The sequence below is a fragment of the Mercenaria mercenaria genome, chromosome 8 (genome assembly GCF_021730395.1).
Source record: "Mercenaria mercenaria strain notata chromosome 8, MADL_Memer_1, whole genome shotgun sequence".
NCBI classification, from domain to species: domain Eukaryota; kingdom Metazoa; phylum Mollusca; class Bivalvia; order Venerida; family Veneridae; genus Mercenaria; species Mercenaria mercenaria.
Window position 1 is genome coordinate 15413718 of NC_069368.1, and position 20354 is coordinate 15434071.

Sequence of the window (20354 nt, forward strand, 5' to 3'; positions counted from 1 at the left end):
ATAAAACAACAAGCACACCCAACAACACGTCACTAGCAAATGGCAGGTTGAAAGTACAGGATCACTTTTGAACGGTCATTTACTTAGAAACTTAGATAACTGGAAGGTTAGATCAAATATGTAAGAAGATCCTTTGGAAGCATAGAATGACACAAACTAACTGTAGACTCGGTTTGACCATATCTGTTTTAGTGAAAGGTATTGAAATGTGTAACACCCCTCACCGGCTGGGGCAAATTTCTGTGAGACAAATACATTTAATACATCCCTTGACCACAAAGAACCTTATGTAACCTTTATAAGGCCTCTTCACAACTGCTAAATCTTTAATTAGACCCTTTTGATGCATAGAGCGCAAGCAAGCAAAACAGGTTTCTGGTATGCAAACCTTACACTTACCCTATATTTATTATGGCGGATTGGCAGTCCAAATAACAAATTAATGACGATTTAATAGTTGTTAATTTTGATCTCTTCAGTCAGAAACCTATAGGTTCTTGTTAAACAAACACAAAGCCGACCTATATCTTGTTTTCTTAATATAGCAGAAGACATGATAAGACCTTCCACTAATGAGAAGAGAGGGGACTTATGGTTACTGAAAGGTGTTTCCTTGAAAGTGTGGTGTCCTGCAAAACAAAATCCTCTATATTGTTATCAAAATGTGCTTCCTTGAAGGTGTCTAACTGTATCAAAATTTTATATACATTTCCGGATTTGATTTCCTACACAGCAATAGTTACACAAGCTAACATTTTCATTTGTTCATTTGACAAATTATGTTTCCTGCTTAGTGTATACGTAAGAGCTAGCCGGTACTAATACTTTCTATTAACATATTAATTTAACACTTTGCAACATGTAAAACGGAAGTATGTTAGGTAATTCATTTTCATACATGTATTGATTGTTGTTATTTTTGCGATGGTATGTCACGCTTTATGACATTTCGTCGTAGTGAAAATTAGACGTTTAACTTAGTAAAATGATTTATTATGATTTATTCTAATGTGTACAATTTGTTTAGACAGGTTCTTTCTCTTTCGAAGTTTTGCCACCTCGTTGTTTACTTCCCATTCCGTGTCTGTTATGAAATCGTAAATACACACATCTCATGCAGGCTCCAATCATACACTTCCCTTTTACACACCAGAGTTATTTTTAAATCATACTTTCCTTACGTGATCCTCTATTTTACAATTATTTGTGTTTTTCCTTATTGTTTCTAAGTATGCCTCCGTCCCTGCATAAAATTCACTTCAAAGCACCAAAAAAGATACAACACCTTTTCTGTCAGTACAAACTACGTACTATGACAAATATTTCCATTGGCGTACATTCATTTACATTCTCATTTTACCATAAAGTATTGTTAAAACAGATTTTATGTTAATGTTGTCTACACTGTAACAGCAAATTGATGTTTTTAATTTAATTGTTTGTTTTTTTATACTAGTTATTCATAGAATAAGAAATACAAATGGGAATTATTTTCTTCTGGCATGTAACATGTATGTAATTAATTGTGTATATACGTATTATAATTAGCATTTTATGCAATATTGTATATAAAGTATCCCGTTGATATTTAGAAACGTTTGCGTAAAATGAATTTGTAAAATATACATGACCGTACTAATATAACACTTAATTATACATAATAAAATGTGTCTTTTTTTAAAAGTGTCATTTTTTTATTCTTTATGATAGGCTTGAAGTTAATGGTTTTTTCCGGAACATTTCAGGTACCCACTTGTGTAATAATATTGTTATTCAACATTATGTACAGGATATTCTGTTGCAGTAAATGAACCATTTGTTAAAATCTCAAAATTATTCTTTTAGAGCTTTGTCCCGTAACTGTGATTTTAAAACAGGAAAATCATTGAACTGTCCTACATATAGCCGTATTCTACATATTCCATAAAGGGGCCCTCCGGCGCTTAGGGGTGCTGACTTCGAATCACTCGTCCCTCACCTCTGCGGGGCCGAAACCTCACTTATGATGTAGAATTCTTTCATTTGAGCCATCAAACTGACATACAGTATGATACTGAAAGTTGGTGATTCTACCCAGGTGTCCGCATATACCTAACATAAAAGCTAGAATGTCGCATATGAACTACAATTGTGTCGATGTGACGTTATACCCAACAAGAAATGTTCCCTAAACATGTTAGCATATGTTATCCAAAATGCACACCGTCAGGGCGAATTTACATTACAATGAGTGTTGCGATGCATGGCTCTAAGGCTGTGTTTGGGGTGCTTTGTGCTTCCGCGAAATCTACCCTTATCTTTTATCTTTAATATAATCATGAAATCGTAAAACCGAAAGAAGATACTAGTATTTTGTTTGTTCTCCAAGAACAGCCGTATTTGCAATTTTGTCAATTTCAAGCAGTTTCTTATAAAATTTCATATGTATTCGATCAATAAAAAATGAATCATAATTCTCCCTGTACTTCCACATAGTATACACGTTTTGGTTCAGCCACCCATCCAAAAGTGATAGTAATGTTGTTACATTGAAATAATTGAATACTAGCATAGACCGTATTTTTATAAAAAGTAATGAAATGTGCAACCCCCTCATGTCCCTTAACAACAGCTTAAGGGCGGAAATCTGTTTTGCATAAACATTGAATTGACACTATGATCACTAATGACCAAGCAATATAACATCTCTGAGTCTAAGTGTGGAAAGATCCTTTGGAAGCATAGTTCTAACGCATTCAATTATAATAATAGCAGATTCGATTTGATTTAGTCATTTATGAGGAATAATATGACAGAAAATTTAACAACACAGAGTCCAAATACGGGGAGACTTTTTACAGCCGCCAGACGGCATTTAAAGTGTGATAGTTTATAAAATCCATGAAAAGTATTAGAAATAGCGAACATAGTATTACTTTTGTTGGTTCGAAGCGGATCAGATCTATTCACCTATATTGGCTTTATATTTATGACATCTGTTTCTTTATAAATATAATAAAAGGAACATATGTAACTTGCAATGTCACGCGTGTAAATAAATCAGCTACATTAAAAAGAAAAAAGGCATTTGAACGCCTGCTCAGCTTTTAGAATTTGAAAATATGTGTGTTTATTAGCAATTCATGACGAATAGCATGATGTCAGTAGGTGTAATGTACGGCGATAATCATATTGATATGTTTACTTCATTCAGGCTTTTGATATTAGAATAGTGATGATGTTTACTTCATTCAGGTTTCTGTTATAAGAATATTGATATGTTGACTTAATTTAGGTTTTTGTTATTAGAATACTAGTAGTAGTTATGTTTACTTCATTTAGTCTTTTGCTATTAGAATATTAGTATGTTTACTTCATTCAGGGTTTTGTTAAAAGAATATTGATATGTGTACTTCATTCAGGTTTCTGTTATTAGAATATTGATATGTTTACTTCATTCAGGTTTCTATTATTAGCATATTTATATGTTTACTTAATTTAATCTTTTGTTATTAGAATATTGGTAGGTTTATATCATTCAAGGTTTTGTTATTAGAATATTGATGTGTTTACTTCATTCAGTCTTTAGTTATTATTGTATATATAAGTTACTCTCCTTCATGCCATGTGTGCTTCTTGAAACAGAACAGATTTACACGATTTGCATTTCTGTTGCTCAATTTTCAATGCTTATCATAGACTGCAATTTCCCAGTCTTATTGAAATATGAGAAATGTTTTAAAATGCTTTGTTCTATGGCATTTTAGCCAATACACACTGTAATTTCATGTTTTCCATACCAATATTCATTTAGCTTTATGACCTTAATTATACTAATCTTATATTACCCTCTTTACCAATTTATCCTAGCCAGATACAACTAAAATCTACGGACTAGAAAACATGGACGGACTAAAAATTTATCTCATGGATTTCTTTGCTAAGTAAATTCGATAAATAAGCAGAATTATAGGATTTTAAAGGTAGCTCTCAGTTACTAACAGCTTAAAGTATCGATTATTGTAACTTTCAATTAGAATTTTATATTAATAGTTTTGCACTTTACAAATACTCAAGAAGTTGATAACAATATAAACAAATAATTTTATCTTTTATGAATATACTTCTCTACTCATTTTAACTTATTTTTAAGTGGAATAAATTGCCTTGTTAATGTAGGCTATATTAGCAAAATTATTTTTCAAAGATTATTTAATTCATTTAATAGATTTCAGCTTTTTATTGCTTCATAAAATAGTGTCTCTCGCAAATACTCTTTTGGTGCGGACTTGAAGAAAATCTTATCGTTATTGTTACCTGGGAGCAAGATATTGGGGACAGTTGGACCAATGTAATGTTAGCAATGCAGAAGCCTTCAGCAGAGTGAAGTAGTTTTAAGTGTTTTATTTTCTCAAGCTGTGTTGTTTCTTTTTCGTTTTTAAATATTTCAAAATACATTCCATCCACGCTTGTGCAGTTCGCCCACTTGAATCTGAGATCCTGACTTAACAATTATGACGTATAGTGTTTCCTTAAAGTTTTTTTTTCGTATTATTTTTCTGGATTTCCCGTATTAATATCCGCGAATAGAATAAATTAAATAATATGACATAATTTTCATTCAATTAAATTTACTTCCGGGATTTCCCACACAGCAGTATTTAAACAGGATTTTGATGTTACGTAGATTTTACATATGTTACAGTTAACACCTGGATGCGTGTACACTTATCAAAACTTCTAACATCCTCTCGGTACCATACAAAAAGAAGATTTATGAAATTTCTTACACATTAAGACACATATGTTGTGGAGAAAATGTGAACGTTTTAGATAAAATTAAACAAAACAAATATATAACAACCATTCAATTTCCGACCTCTATCCATTACTGAAATGCAGTGTTTTATTTTGATTCAACAAACAAATATCATTTACACGGCTGCAGAGGCGGAAATACTGAATTTCTCTTATTATGGAATTATGGTCAAATATCAATTATGAATTTGTTTCCAGGGGATATTACAAAATAAATTAGCTACTTTATCAAATATATAACACAATTAATCAAGTTGATTTCTTTTGGTAACCGCAGTCACGACGCTTTGATGTTTCAAAAAGATTTATTTCAATAGTGTATATACAACTCGTTCTGCCAAATTCCATGGGGTCGAGCATTTCAGTTTGACATAACCGAAATTCGACTTAAAATGATATTTTGTGCGCGTGTTGTCGAGAGGGGCGTGAAAATATCTTCGTGATAGCTGATAGCCAGAAGTTTGAGATAAGCGAGCTTCAACTGTATTGTGTTTCATCAGATTTCTAAGTTTGGAATATTTTCTGGTAACTTTTCTAACTGAAGAATAATATTAATCTGGCTGAACAAACAGTAATCATTAAACTGTAGGAAAACATTACTAATACTTTTACGCAATTTTTAACGTTCAAAACTGAAATATTTGTTTAGGGTCTTCGTTTATAAAGGATTATATTGTATGAGTTTCAAACTTATATGAGCCGTGCCATGGGAAAACCAACATAGTGGGTTTGCGACCAGCATGGATCCAGACCAGCCTGCGCATCCGCGCAGTCTGGTCAGGATCCATGCTGTTCGCTAACGGTTTCTCTAATTGCAATAGGCTTTGAAAGCGAACAACATGGATCCTGACCAGACTGCGCGGATGCGCAGGCTGGTCTGGATCCATGCTGGTCGCAAACCCACTATGTTGGTTTTCTCATGGCACGGCTCATATCAAGAATACAAGTATATCTTATGATATCTTACTACTTCTGTTGAAAATTCCCCATTATGGTTCTGATTCAAATAAAGTTAAAACTTCCCACACAACCAAGCTTAAATAAATTAATATGAACTAAATTGGTGTCTCGTGTCTTAGGTACAGTTCATAAATGAATATATTCCCGCAGCGTCTGGATTAATTTTTGTACCGCCTCTGTTTATATTATCTTTCATTGTCTATATATTCATTTTCACAAAATTGTAATTTAGCTCTAGTATAACATTTACAGATGGCAACACCATTACAGCATCTTATCAAAAATCAATGTTTGTCATTTTACACATGAAAACTATTTGAAAATGACTACATAAATATCAGGGAAATCGTGCGTTATAATATGAGCCATAGACTAATATGAACGGCTAATTAGGACTAAATGCAACCTCGACATTTGTCGTCGTTTATTTTGATATCATCCATATAATTAGTAATACAAGTAGAACAAGTGAGCGAGATGCAAATCTGTAACAATATAAGCGGATAAATACGGTAGCGTAACCAGGACATGTCGAAGGTAGTTTGTAATCGCTGCGGCCTCGAAATTTTTGACGTTCAGGGTTTCCTACTGGTTGAAAATGAACAGGGAATTTCAAGGCGTAAATTTACCATGTTAAGTGGTCCATCATTGGTGTAATATTTGTGTTGCGGATGTATTTGAAAACTTTCTTATGTCGTGAATCTAAATTCTCATCCATGATTACAAGCCAACATTATATGAAATGACGTATTTTGGGCGAGAGATGTGCATGTGTGAACAATAAATCATTTTCGCGAAAAATAAAACAAATTTCAGGTGACCTCTAAACGAGTACAAAGTGACGAACAGTATGTATATTTCCTACAGTTTAATGATGGGTTTTGGGTAGTTAATTCATCATACAAAGCTGGCTCAGGAAAAGCCACAGAAAAACGGAAACATTTCAATGTTGGCATATTGGAATTCAGTTACTTCTCCCTTTATTTCGTTTCTATTACCTATGGTGAAATATTTTTACCATGTTCCTCTTCGCCCAGCAAACTGGTCACTTGTTAACAACAGTTATGTTAAAAGCAGAAACTGATATTTTTCCATAAAATAGATAAATGCATATATAATTAAAATTCCAGGTGTGATGATTAAAGCTACTCAGTTAGCAAGTTTGTGATACACAAGACAAGAAGTTTAGCTCCATTTGAGCCGTTCCATGAGAAAATCAACATAGTGGCTTTGCGACCAGCATGGATCCAGACCAGCCTGCGCATCCGCGCAGTCTGGTCAGGATCAATGCTGTTCGCTAACAGTGTCTCCAATTCCAATAGGCTTTAAAAGCGAACAGCATGGAGCCTGACCAGACTGCGCGGATGCGCAGGCTGGTCTGCATCCATGCTGGTCGCAAACCCACTATGTTGGTTTTCTCATGGCACGGCTCATTTATATTCTAGTCTACAATAAAATCATGTTGTAATGAATATATAGAGCAACTGGTTCAAAAGGATAAGTTCTCATAATCTCAAAAATCCCAGATAAAGTGCAGAAAACATCAAAACAACGGCTTTTATACCAGCTACAAAATATTTAAAGTTTCCCCCACATATAGAATGCTATCTCATATATCATGTATATTATAGCGTAAGTTTTACCAGCCAGGTAGCTTAGACACAATAGGTTCTTTGGGCTACATGTTGAAAAACACTGGCTCTAGGTGACTCCAGAATTTAGTAGAAAGTAGCAGAGTTTTTCTGCACTGAAATACTCGTAGGGAAAGTAAATAAGACAACATTTAAAATCTTTACAAAGTAACAACGCATTATATATTTGCGCATTCTACTCATTTAACAGCCAAAAAAAAGTCATCCTTGTGGTTAATTAGGGATATTCTCATTTTGATTTGTGTATTGACGACACATTCTGGCATTCGCGTGTTTTCCAACTTGACCTTTGTCATGTTTTGATACTTCAAAAAACATTGCTAAAACCCGCCTCTTTACAGCTGATCGTTTTCAGTGATGTGGCCTATTTATCCCCAGTCTGAAAAAAAAAAAACTGTCATAAATTTCGCTACATCTTGAGTAATGCCAAAAGAGGAAATTTTGGTGAATGTTAGTTTGATTTTGTTGGATAAAACGTTACAGAAATAGTTTTGATCAACTTCATAAATTTCCAATGTATATCCATCAGAAAGCTACTTTAATAATTAGAATTTCCGTATATAGAAACCATGGTAAGACTGATGTGGCAATTCCGTGACGAGATTTACTTTAATCTTGCCGTAAGTGTTAACATTCTCCTTCACATTATAACATGTTTTAGGTTTTAAATTATATGTATAATGTTAGAATGGAGACTTAAATTAAAACAAAAAAAAAACAACAACAGAGGATAGTACTTATTTGCACCAAAGAATAGTTGCAACCGTAGCTGAGTAGATTATTTACTGTTAATTGTTGAAGTTTTTCTGTGAACTTGGCGTCACATTATAATTGGGCAAGCTACACATAACATATAGAATAATCATATCGAGGTGTAGATCTTACATAGCTTTACACACTCTTAATGCTGAACATGACATAGTGATTTCATAAGTTGAATGATACCCAAAATTATAAGTTTACCATCTTTTCTGAAATGGAAATACCTTTCTTACAAGTTGCCAAAACACGTCTAAGCTATCACATTTGAAACAATGAAGAACAAAAATCACCTCGGAGACAAACTTTATACTGAGGAAAAATTGAGGGAATATAATCGTTGACACACACCTGAACTGCTTTAGTTTTAAAGGATATCTGAATCTCGTTAAACGTGAACTTAGCCGAGATGGCGGACAAGATGCTGCGCTGGAACAAGAGTGAAACACGGAATAGACAATTGTTATAGAGATAGACCCTAAAATTTTCAATGATAGTAATACATTATATAAAGTCTAAAAAATTATTTCCAAGTCCTTCAAATAACCAAAAATGATTTGCAAATGTGAAGATTTACTAATTGTATGTTAATATCATCACAAAAGTTTTATTTTAATTAATTTAATGTTGTGGAGACTAAATGAAAACCAAAACTTCACCAGGGTAGTACTTATTGCACCAGATAATAGTTATACCCGTAGCTATAATTATTTAGTGATAATTGTGAAAGTTTTTTGAACATTCTACTTTTATTGGCAAGCTAAAAACATTTAGATTATCATATGATGTGTTTACATATTTACCCTCTAATAAACATGTGTTCATATAGTTTGTCAATACCAAAATAAGTTACATTTTTCTAAATGCAAATATTTAAAATGAAAACCAGTCTAAGTAATTAAATATGCAGACAAAATTTCCTAGTACAAAATTCTACAATAGAACAATTGCAGAATAATCGGAACACCTGGTAGGATTAGTTTAAAGGTATGAATTTATAACGTGAATCTCGAGTTGCGCATGCCCTAAACTGTGTTACATTAGAGCAAGGGCATAGAAGAAGACCAATTCAAAATAAAACAGTCACTCCAATACAATACACCACCCCACAATCCCCACCGATACACTACACCACCCAACAATCCCCACCGATACAATACACCACCCCACAATCCCCACCGATACACTACACCGCACCACAATCCCCACCGATACACTACACCACCCCACAATCCCCACCAATACACTACACCTCCCCACAATCCCCACCAATACACTACACCACCCCAAAATCCCCACCGATACAATACACCACCCCACAATCCCCACCAATACACTACACCACCCCAAAATCCCCACCAATACACTACACCACCCCAAAATCCCCACCGATACAATACACCACCCCACAATCCCCACCAATACACTACACCTCCCCACAATCCCCACCAATACACTACACCACCCCAAAATCCCCACCGATACAATACACCACCCCACAATCCCCACCAATACACTACACCACCCCACAATCCCCACCAATACACTACACCACCCCAAAATCCCCACAAATACACTACACCACCCCACAATCCCCACCAATACACTACACCACCCCAAAATCCCCACAAATACACTACACCACCCCACAATCCCAACCAATACACTACACTACCCCACAATCCCCACCAATACAATGCCAAAGCACACAGATATGATTTACCGGTAGTTTGTACACCAATCTTTAAAAAAGACTATCGAACCAAGTATTACTGAGTTATGGTTGTTTTTGTGCTGTCTCAAACATAATTTGCTTTATTTACAGTTACGAGCATTCGAAGACCATTATGTATTAATACATAACGACGTCCCTCACAGATCCAAACGAAGCGCGGACGAACACACCCAGAAACTAGAAAAGGACCACAGGGTGAGTTCCCTTACCAACATTATGTAAACTATAAACTGAATATTGGAAACTAAATATTTTATACTCATCAAGGCAATTCAGATGATACTAGAAAAGGACCACAGAGTGAGTTCTCTTGCCAATATTGTACAATTTGAATCTTGGAAACTTAGTATAATTTGAATATTGGAAACTAAATATATTATACTAATCAAGGCAATTCAGATTATACTAGAAAGGGTCACAAAGTAATGTCGTTATCAATCATGTTTAAATTCAGTATTTGAAACAGAATTATTTAATTTATTGGTGGGGACTGTGATTTTCCTTTCCTCGTCCCCGTTCTTAACCTTTACCTTGCTAAATTTCTAAAATGGACTGGTCCATCATTCAATTTGGGCAATGCTATTTATTATTAGAAGGGGTGTTCACTGAAAACTTACTGACTGAATAGCGAACAGTGCAGAACATGATCAGATTGCACGGATGTGCGGGCTGATCTTGGTCTGCACTGGTCGCAAAGGCAGAATCACTTGCCGCCAGCAGGCTGAAGGTTAATAGCATCGTGTTTTCTTTTACGGAAATATAAGTCTATGAATATCTCATATGCTAGAAAATGTCGTAAAAAACATTATTAAGTAATTAGATTTTACATTAAAAAAGAATAACGGGATTTACTGGTATTCCGCATAGACCTGTGTAGGCTTACATTTGATTTTAGAGGGTGTTTAACATCATATCAAGATATGAATAATTAAACAAATAACATTAAAACAAGAATATGTAAAATGAGATCGTCACTTTATCATAAACTTTAAGTAACAATCATGACATATCATAGATAAATGGCATGGTATATTGAAAATATATAAATTATTGCTCTAACGAAGATGCATTTATGCAACATAGCAACGTGAAAATGCAAAAGCAAGGACGGTGATAATCCTGGAATATCAGGAAATGAAAGATACCAGTTATTCTTACTTTGGAGAAAACATGATGGAAATGCACTCAGAGCACCTTTGAAAATGGAATGATAACCATTAGCACGATTGTGTACAATATCATACGACATATCATGCTATAGATATCCAACCAGCCTATTCAAATAAATAGATAAATGCTTTTCTCAGTAGTATGGAGTGCGCAGTGATTAAGGTCCTACATGACAGTTTTACACTTAAGGTATTTGTTATGTTATGATTTTACACTAGAAATAGTATAAATAGATATTGGATGATGAAAATACTATACCTGATTAAGCTATGCATGTACGTATCTGTATTGTAGGCCTTATCAGAGGCCATAGACTTACACAACATATTAGACTCACAACCACGAGGACATGGGTTTGAGTCATACTTTAGTCACAGCCACACCTTAAATGTCATATGACATCGGTACTGGTTTTATCGAGGAAGAGGACTCGAAAGTGATTCAAATAATAGGAAGTTTTTATCAACATCCAGCTAAAATTAATGAGTAAAAGCATAAACTAATAAAAACATTCGTAAATGGGTTTTTTTCCAAAATAAAACCACCTCCATTTATAGGTCATATATGGAACAAAACTAACTATCCATATATTATACATGACCTCTAGAGTTGATACACCAAGGAAACTTGACTTTGACTGCAAAATGGTTTGATTTTTGCTCTGTCGTATTTTGTAACAGAAGCATAGATGTGTAGCAAATTACTTCTACAGACAGTTTAGCAAATTTCAATAGTACAAATGTTTGAAAACAATGTGTTGCAAATTAAATATTCGCCAGTCAAAATGTTAAGACCAAGTTTGCAATTTCAAATGTTGTTGAATGTGACTCCAGTTTTATGTACTTGTATGTATAACGTTTGATAAAGTGATAGACAGATATAAATTAATATCAACTTACAAATGTTTGTTTCCTTGCTTGTTAGATCTAAAATAATGCTTCAATAATACCAGACAAAACCCATTTCAATATGTTATTACATTTCAAAGAGTTCAGACAGTTTAGGCCTAAAAAAAAATTCTTTGTTTCCGGTAACATGCTCAAAAAAATTAGGGTAGGTAGGTCGGAAAAAAATTTTTTTTTGATTTTTTTTATTAAGGGGGACTCTTCGGAAATTATTTTTCTGTCATAAAATGAATACAGATAAGGGGGTTATGCCTTTAGAGCATCAGGAAGTTGATTTCTAACATCACTGGCCATGTTTAAAGCATAAAAAGTGCAATTTGGCAACTTTTTGTCAAAAAATTGAAAAAATTATCATCCAAGGCCATAAAAACATTTAGGGTCGGGCCAAATATTTAGGGTAGGTCGGGATACCGGAAACAAACAATTCTTTTTTTACGCCTTAACTGCATGCCTTTGAAAATCAACATCGATGGAAAATAATGCACAGGAGAATACATCTGTTATTAAGACAAGCTATGTAGGTATCACCTAATTCACATTTGTGGTGAAAAGGTTATAATTATTTAATGCGACAAACAGTAACTCTATTCGAGCTTCGAAGAAACTAGTTTGATACCTAGGCCATTTACAGATGGAATTTGTTTCTAACTGTATATTAGGTGAACTTTTATGAATTTTCAGTGACGTATCAGAATTACTGAAGTGTAATCGGTAGATGTCTCTAAAAGTCTTAAATTAAGTAAAAGGTACAACGAATTTCAATTGTATACAAAAGTTTTATTTTTAAATTTTTGATCGTACACAACATTGCATAACAATACAACCACGGGCACAGATACATATTAGGAAAGGAGCTGTAGTAGACGCTTGTTGTAATAGCACAGATACTTTGGAATAAACATAATAAACATCAAAATAAAATAAATAAATAGAACAAAAGATGACCAACCGAGCGCGAGATTGTTGCTGTACATTTTTTTTTCGTTCTGTTAGTACATGATACATTTCAGATTAACCTTTATGATAAAAACTGATACAAAATTTTCCGCTACCTGTTGCTTTAAAGTTTAAATCCGGTAAGGAGAACGTTATCGATTTTGTTATATCACAACATAAATTTAAAACTGTCCTAAATAGACACCATATTTAGGTTACATACATTGTCATATTCAGATTTAAAAAAAAACACAAGAAAAACTAGTAGTATGTTTTGGATGGTCAATCTGCAGCATTTCTTGCTGGATACTGTATTAAACAGTTAAAACCGACTGTAATTCAATACCTTCTAAACATTAGTCAGTGTTTTTCTACTGGCATAAGATAGGCCAAGCATCTAAAGAATCTCGGGAGTGAACTACTCATCTTCGCTACACATCATGATTGTTACAGAGAGGAAACTTTTTCCATACTTACGACATTTAACATGTTCGCAATTATAACTAAACTTTCACCACTCCCTATGCACACACTTTTTTCGGGGGTGGGGATCAGTCTTTCTAAAACTTGAAAATTGATAATGGTCAGCTTATTCCTACCAGTTATATATGAGCACCACGTGGAACACCGGGGGATACTAGAGGAATGTCCTCCGCCCATCCGTCCGTCTGTCCGAGCTTACATTTGCAAACTTGAGTGGCTATAGGAACAATAGGTAACAGTAAACTGTACTTTTTCTTTGATGTCATTCATTCCGTAAGCTTTTATGTGGCTATGACTAAAAGAACAATAGAAAGAACAAAAGAGTAGCCACATAAATACCCATATGTAGGAACGTCCGTCCGTCCGTCTGTCCATCCGAAAGTCTGTATCCTGCAATAACTAAAAAAAGGATTCAAGCTATGTTCATAAAACTTGTTAGGAGAATAGAAGGCAATATGTAAATTATGTAGTACATGACATGCTTGTAAGTCAAAGGACAAGGTACTATTGAAGGTCAAGTAAAAATGTTTCTGCTCCATAACTTTTATTTGCGTTGATGGATTATCTTAGTGCTACACACAAACGTACCCCATGATGAGAGAGTGTGTCAACGCATGATCTATGCTTGTTGGCTAAAGGTAAAGGTCACTGTTCAATGTCAAGTAAAATTTTGTTTCTGCTCCATTACTCTTAATTGCATTGAAGGATGTTTTAGTACAACACAGAAATGTTCCCCATGAATAGACTATGTGTCACGCACATGACCCATGGTTGTAGGTAAAAGGTCAAGCCACTATTGAAGGTCAAATTAAACTCTTTTTTTTTCACCGGCATGGGACTTCTGTATTGCCAGAGCAATATTCGGTCACTTGGTATTATTCCCCCTTGACATGTTCAGTTTCAGATGGGAAATATGAGTACTAGTATAGCTAGCAGTCCCTCAATACACAATAAAATACAGAAAAAGAAAACATCTAATTTATATTTCACAATGATGTGGTGTAGCAAATGAAATTCGATTAGTAAGCAGCCGGCTGCAAGTCAAATTTTGAGACACAGTTAAAGAAATTATGAAACAGTTCAAAAACGAACGCATTCGGTCATATTTTATGTTAAAACTGCAATGCCAAAATTACTTTGCAATAAAAACAGTAGAATACAGAAGTATATACATAATAATAAGCACTGAAAGTAAAGTCCCTGAAAGTGCATCTTTCCGTCCCCCCAAAAGCGATATGATTGTATTTTGACTTTCCATGAGCCAGTAAACAAGGAGATATTTTTACTAAAACTTCTTATACAGACATGATTTTTCCCAACATCCTCTTCTATGTCACGTTTTTTTATTAATTGCCTTGATATGTGAAATACCTTAGGGCGGACGTGCATCTATTTGAGAGGACAGATAATTAGCCATCAAATATAAAATTGGCCATGCTTATCCTGTAGCTGGTATCAGAATACAATAATGCAATCGCTGTTGATGAAAGCAGTTTTGTACAAAACGCACACAAGCCGTTATAACGATCATTCTCAAATTAACCAGAGAATCACGTGAATCCGTTCCTCGTGCTAAATATTTCTCCCGTAATATTATATCTATCGTTGTAATTTTGGTTACTCTTTCATCCATTATAACGTGTTATTTTGTTAGAGAATGTATGCGCACTAAAGTAAATTCCATTCATTGCCCGGTGAAACATTAAATAGCAAAAAATATAAAGATATTAAATTAAAATTTGAATTTGTGTAGAAGCGCATCTTAACTTTCCTGCACCTGAAGTATGCTTAACCCTTACCCTGCTAAATTTCTAAAATAAACTTGTCCATCTTTCAGTAAGGACAGTACCATTACTTGTTAAAAGGTGTGCTTACCAAAAAAGATACTGACTGAATGGCGAACAGTGCAGACCATGATCTTGGTCTGCACTGGTTGCAAAGGCAAAATCAGTTGCCGCCAGCAGGCTAAAGGTTAACACGGTCTTGAGAAGGCACTGTGTTTATCTTTACTGATGTTTCCTATGACATAAAAAAAACCTTAGTGTGTCCATGCTAGGACGTTGCCATTTAAAGAAAATTGTATCTTTATAATTTGTGCCCTTTTTTAATTGTTAAAAATTGTTTATAGAGCTGGATATGTTAACTATAAAACTTTTACCATATCTTCTGCATTCCTCATTAAAAAGACAATACAGCATTGTCTTTGTTAACACATCCATGGTCACTTTTTATACGCCTGTTTGAAAAATTGGACGTATTATGGGAACGCCCCTGGCGGGCGGGCGGCATCCACAGACTTTGTCTTCTTCATGCATGGAGGGATTTTGATGAAACTTGGCACAATTGAACACCATCATGAGACGAAATGTCATGCACAAGAACCAGGTCCCTAGGTCTAAGGTCAAGGTCACACTTAGAGGTCAAAAGTCAAATTCAAGAATGACTTTGTCCGGAGCATATCTTCTTCATGCATGGAGGGATTTTGATGTAACTTGGCACAATTATACACCATCATGAGACGGAGTGTCAAGCACAAGAACCAGGTCCCTAGGTCTAAGGTCAAGGTCACACTTAGAGGCCAAAGGTCAGAGACAAGAATGACTTTGTCCGGATCATATCTTCTTTATTTACGGAGGGATTTTAATGTAACTTGGTGCAATTCTACACCATCATGAGACGGAGTGTCATGCATAAGAACCAGATCCCTAGGTCTAAGGTAAAGGTCACACTTAGAGGTCAAGGGTCAGAGACAAGAATGACTTTGTCAGGAGCATTTCTTCTTCATGCATGGAGGGATTTTTATATTACTTGGCACAATTGTACACCATCATGAGACATAGTGTCATGCGCAGGTTACTTCCCTTTGTTTTTACTATAAATAGCTTATATTGTAACTTTTTCATCACTAGTCGTAGGGAAAGATCGAGACCACTTTTCTGTAGTACAACATGCATGTTACATCCAATTTTGAGGTGTATTTTGACCTATCTCAACCTGGTAAAGATTTTTTTGTGGACTAACATTTTTTTTCTTTTTGGATTTTTAAGATTAACTTCCCTTAGTTGTTACTATAAATAACTTATATTGTAACTTTTTTTATAACTGACCGTAGGGAAAAACCAAGACAACTTTTCTGTGGTACAACATAGATGTTACTTTCAAATTTTAGGTGTATTTAAGGTATCTCTGCCTGGTAAGGAGTTTTTTTGTGGACAAAAGATTACAATAATTAAAATACAACCACAGAATTAAAATTCCATTTGCAAATACAGGTGCTAGTGTAAAGAAATTTGCTATGACGGGTGTATATTGTGACATTCTGGCACTCTTGTTTGAATTATTGAATCATTTTTAACAGAGTAGGTTTCTGTTTCATAAAATAGTTCAATAACAACGTAATTAGATAGCCAGCGCTTATTTTCAAGATAGTTTTCTACGTAATGATTACTATAGGAACGGATATCAATTCCTTTTTATTTTTGTGTTTGTAACTGAAAGTTTCTCCCTTCAATCCGTGAATTCTCTGTGCTTTAATAATTTTATCAATAATTCCTTAATTCAATCTGATTCATACTGTTATCTAAATCAATGTACATGATCATATGAAACACCTCTTCAAGAAAGGTCACCTCTCTGTGTTTTGCGAGTATTTTACAGACGCATGTGTAAAAAAAATCCTTTTCACATTTTCATCTACTTTTTATTTCTATATGAATAAAAGTATTTCAGACATGAGTTTTGTTATTTAGATCCACCGCTTCTTCCGATGAGTCAGTCTTTAGCACTGGCACTTATACTTTAAGAACTAGTACACAGTCCAGGCACTTGTCTTGAAATGTATGTCTTCCAATGGAAACATGGTACTAGAGGGCTGGAGGAAACATGTGGCACTGGTAAACAGGCTCAAACACAATTGATGAAATAATCGTATGTACAGAGAATTACCGTATATAGAGGTTTCCCTCTATACATCGGATCAATTAATCTCTTTTTATTAATTTACCTTTGAGAGAGCGTCTGAAATGTTTTACATTAAATATGTCTTAATATACAACGTGTTTATTGTATTTGAACCGTCTGAAGCGCCAGTCGCAGTTCATTATTGTATTTCACAGTTATAATCGGTATTAAATTTCATGGTAATATTAGCCTTTGGTATTAATTATCAGACAAAATGCTATAGATATTGCAAAACATTTTATTAAACGGCAAATTATGACAGAAAATATGAAATTCCTTGAAGACAAAATGAAATATAGAAAGAAACACTGTGTTAATTCGCAAGATTACATTATTTTTATTTCTGCAATTAGAGATATGATTGTCAGACAGAAAGTATTGTAAATATTTTTAAACAAGAAATATCTTTAAAAATGATGGTCGGCGAATTGTAATAAGGAAAGAAGTTTATGAATTTTTCATCTAACATTCATCTTTCATCTTACATTTTTCAAATTGCAAAACTAAACACCGCACTTTAACGATTTAAATGGTTCTCTTTTAATTTTTCGCAAAGGTTTCGTAGGGTTGCAATTTTGTTTCGTTTATCCTTAGACGAATAATTACAGCAGTAGTTTGATGAAGATTCATGAAGCGGTTCATGAGAAGAGGTCATTAAACGTGTTTATAGTTTTAGCTAAATTGGTCCCTATCCCCATTTGTAACAAAATAGCAGGAGACCTTACGATATTGTTACACATCGAGTTTGATAAAAATCCATTACATTTTAGTGGTTAATGCGGAGAAAGATATATCTACTTTTAGCTATAGTGGTCCCTAATAGGGCCTAAGTTCCTATATAAATAAATTTGGAAGAGGACCTTATAATGATGCTCCAGACCAAGTATGAAAAAGATCCACCAAGCTGTTCATGAGACGCTGTATAAAGGCATTTCTAGTTTTAGCTCTAGCAGCCCCTAAAAGGGGTCAAATGTCCCAGCTGAACAAAGTTGGCTGCGGGCCTAATAAAGATGCTACAAATCAAGTTTGATTAGAATACATGAGAATAAATCAATTAAAGGATTTTTCTATTTATTATTTTTATTTATTTCTAAAATAGGCCAACTGATCCCGCTTTAACAAATGCATATTCGCTATTCATGAATCTTTAGACAATGACGTCACACCTATAAAAAAGTGAAGGTCAAGCAAAACATACAATTGTAATTATTTCAATATTTCAGTTTCATAAGCAAAGTTTGACCGTAGTCATATCACATAGATGAACTGTATGCAGCGTACCTTCATTTCAGTGTAATGAGATTCAGTCATTATATAGCATATATATAATGAAACAGATTTCAACCGAGTTCAATATTTGCATACCATACTAAAGAAAAATATTCATATATAATAAATCAGTTAGATAATTTATAACAAATATATCAAAGCAAACAAGTACTCATTTTAATATGCAATCTGAATAAGTCACAAGAGCAAAAAACCTTTTCATATACAGACGACAATTGTAACAAGGAAAATCTTTTAAAAAGCACTTCTCTACATAAAAGACTCTTATTACACCCTTATTCATGTGATACGCAGACCGTATTCAGCTCTTTTTTTAATTTGATATATGTTGGTATTTGAATAGGATTTTTTATCATATTTATTAAACTTACTTATCATTTTGAGATATATCAATATTCTTGCTAAATATACTAAGCCAAAGTTAGCTTTAAAACTGTGAACAGCGTCGTTTAGGATAAACGCTTTGTCTACATTTCACTCAGCGTAGCACAATCAACAGAGTGAAAAAAATTGACACTCTCGTCCAATCAGGCAGAGTGTTGCACAAATCTTCCATTTTGATAAATTACCTATAATGCGTTATCAAGTAATTTGATTTGCAAACTGAAGTCACGTGGCATAGGTAACGAAAACGAATTTAGACGTCGTCGCCGAAAAAATATACACAAATGAACTGATACGATTAACAGTTAAGAGAAAGTATTTGAGTCACCTAAACCCAATGCATTCAGATAAATCGGGAAAATTTCATGTTATAATTGCAGTAATGCATTATCTTTCTCTGTTGTTATCATATATGTTCATCAATATTTTTTCTATTAGTTTAGCATAATGTTGTCATTTCTAGCAATTTCTGGTACTTCTGTCATTTTGAATCAGCATTTCTCAATTACTCACACAATAAGACTAGATTGCATACAATGAGGCTTTTGTTTCTTAATTTTCGTCTCTGTAATTGTCATGCTGCACCACTATTAAAAATCATTGTCGTTTTAGTTGACATACATTTAATACTCTAAATGTCTTTCACTTGTTTCTCCATTTAAACTACGACTTTACCCTAACATGCATCTTAGTCATTTGGTTGGATGTACATGATACGGTTGAAACTCGGTATCTTGAATTCCAAACGATCGAGCATTTAAGTTCGAGATAACCGAAATTCGACTGAAAATGATATTTTGTGGACGCGTGTTCGAGACGGGACATGGAAATGTCTTTGAGATAGCCAGAAATTTGAGATAAGCGAGCTGAAGAAATCGAGTTTCAACTGCATAAACACCAACAGATTCAGATTACCAAACTCCTTTTAGTAAATTCAATTATCACTTTTTGCAGATGTTTATACACCAATTTCTGTACAATTTGTTCCCTTTCGAGAGTAAAAAGACGTGATATTAAAACAACGATATCAAAACAAGTCTATGCTTCACGGTAGTGTAAGAAAGAGACAGATGACCAGATGAGGCACCTTAAGGACGAACTGTTAATTAGTTTTTTGTCCAGTTTGCAGATTGCCTTTACCAGACAACACACAATCTAGAGGGTCTAATGTGTTTGAGAATCGGATGTTTTTGATAACAAAATTATTGGCCTGCCAATTGAAATAAGAAGACACCATCACTGTTTCATAAGACACAATATTTTGTAATACAGAAGGGATTTCCAAATAGTATCCATCAAAGTTCGGTTAGTCCTTATTTATCA

The 20354-nt window shown here is 34.1% G+C and overlaps 1 protein-coding gene across 1 annotated transcript in view; it reads left to right on the forward strand.

Moving 5' to 3' along the window:
• Positions 1-20354, forward strand: part of LOC123523001 (neuroendocrine convertase 1-like) — a 126226-nt gene that overhangs the window by 13656 nt on the left and 92216 nt on the right. The window contains exon 2 of the mRNA XM_053550353.1: positions 9994-10098. Coding sequence (XP_053406328.1) covers positions 9994-10098 — 105 coding nt within the window. The remainder of the gene's footprint in view (positions 1-9993; positions 10099-20354) is intronic.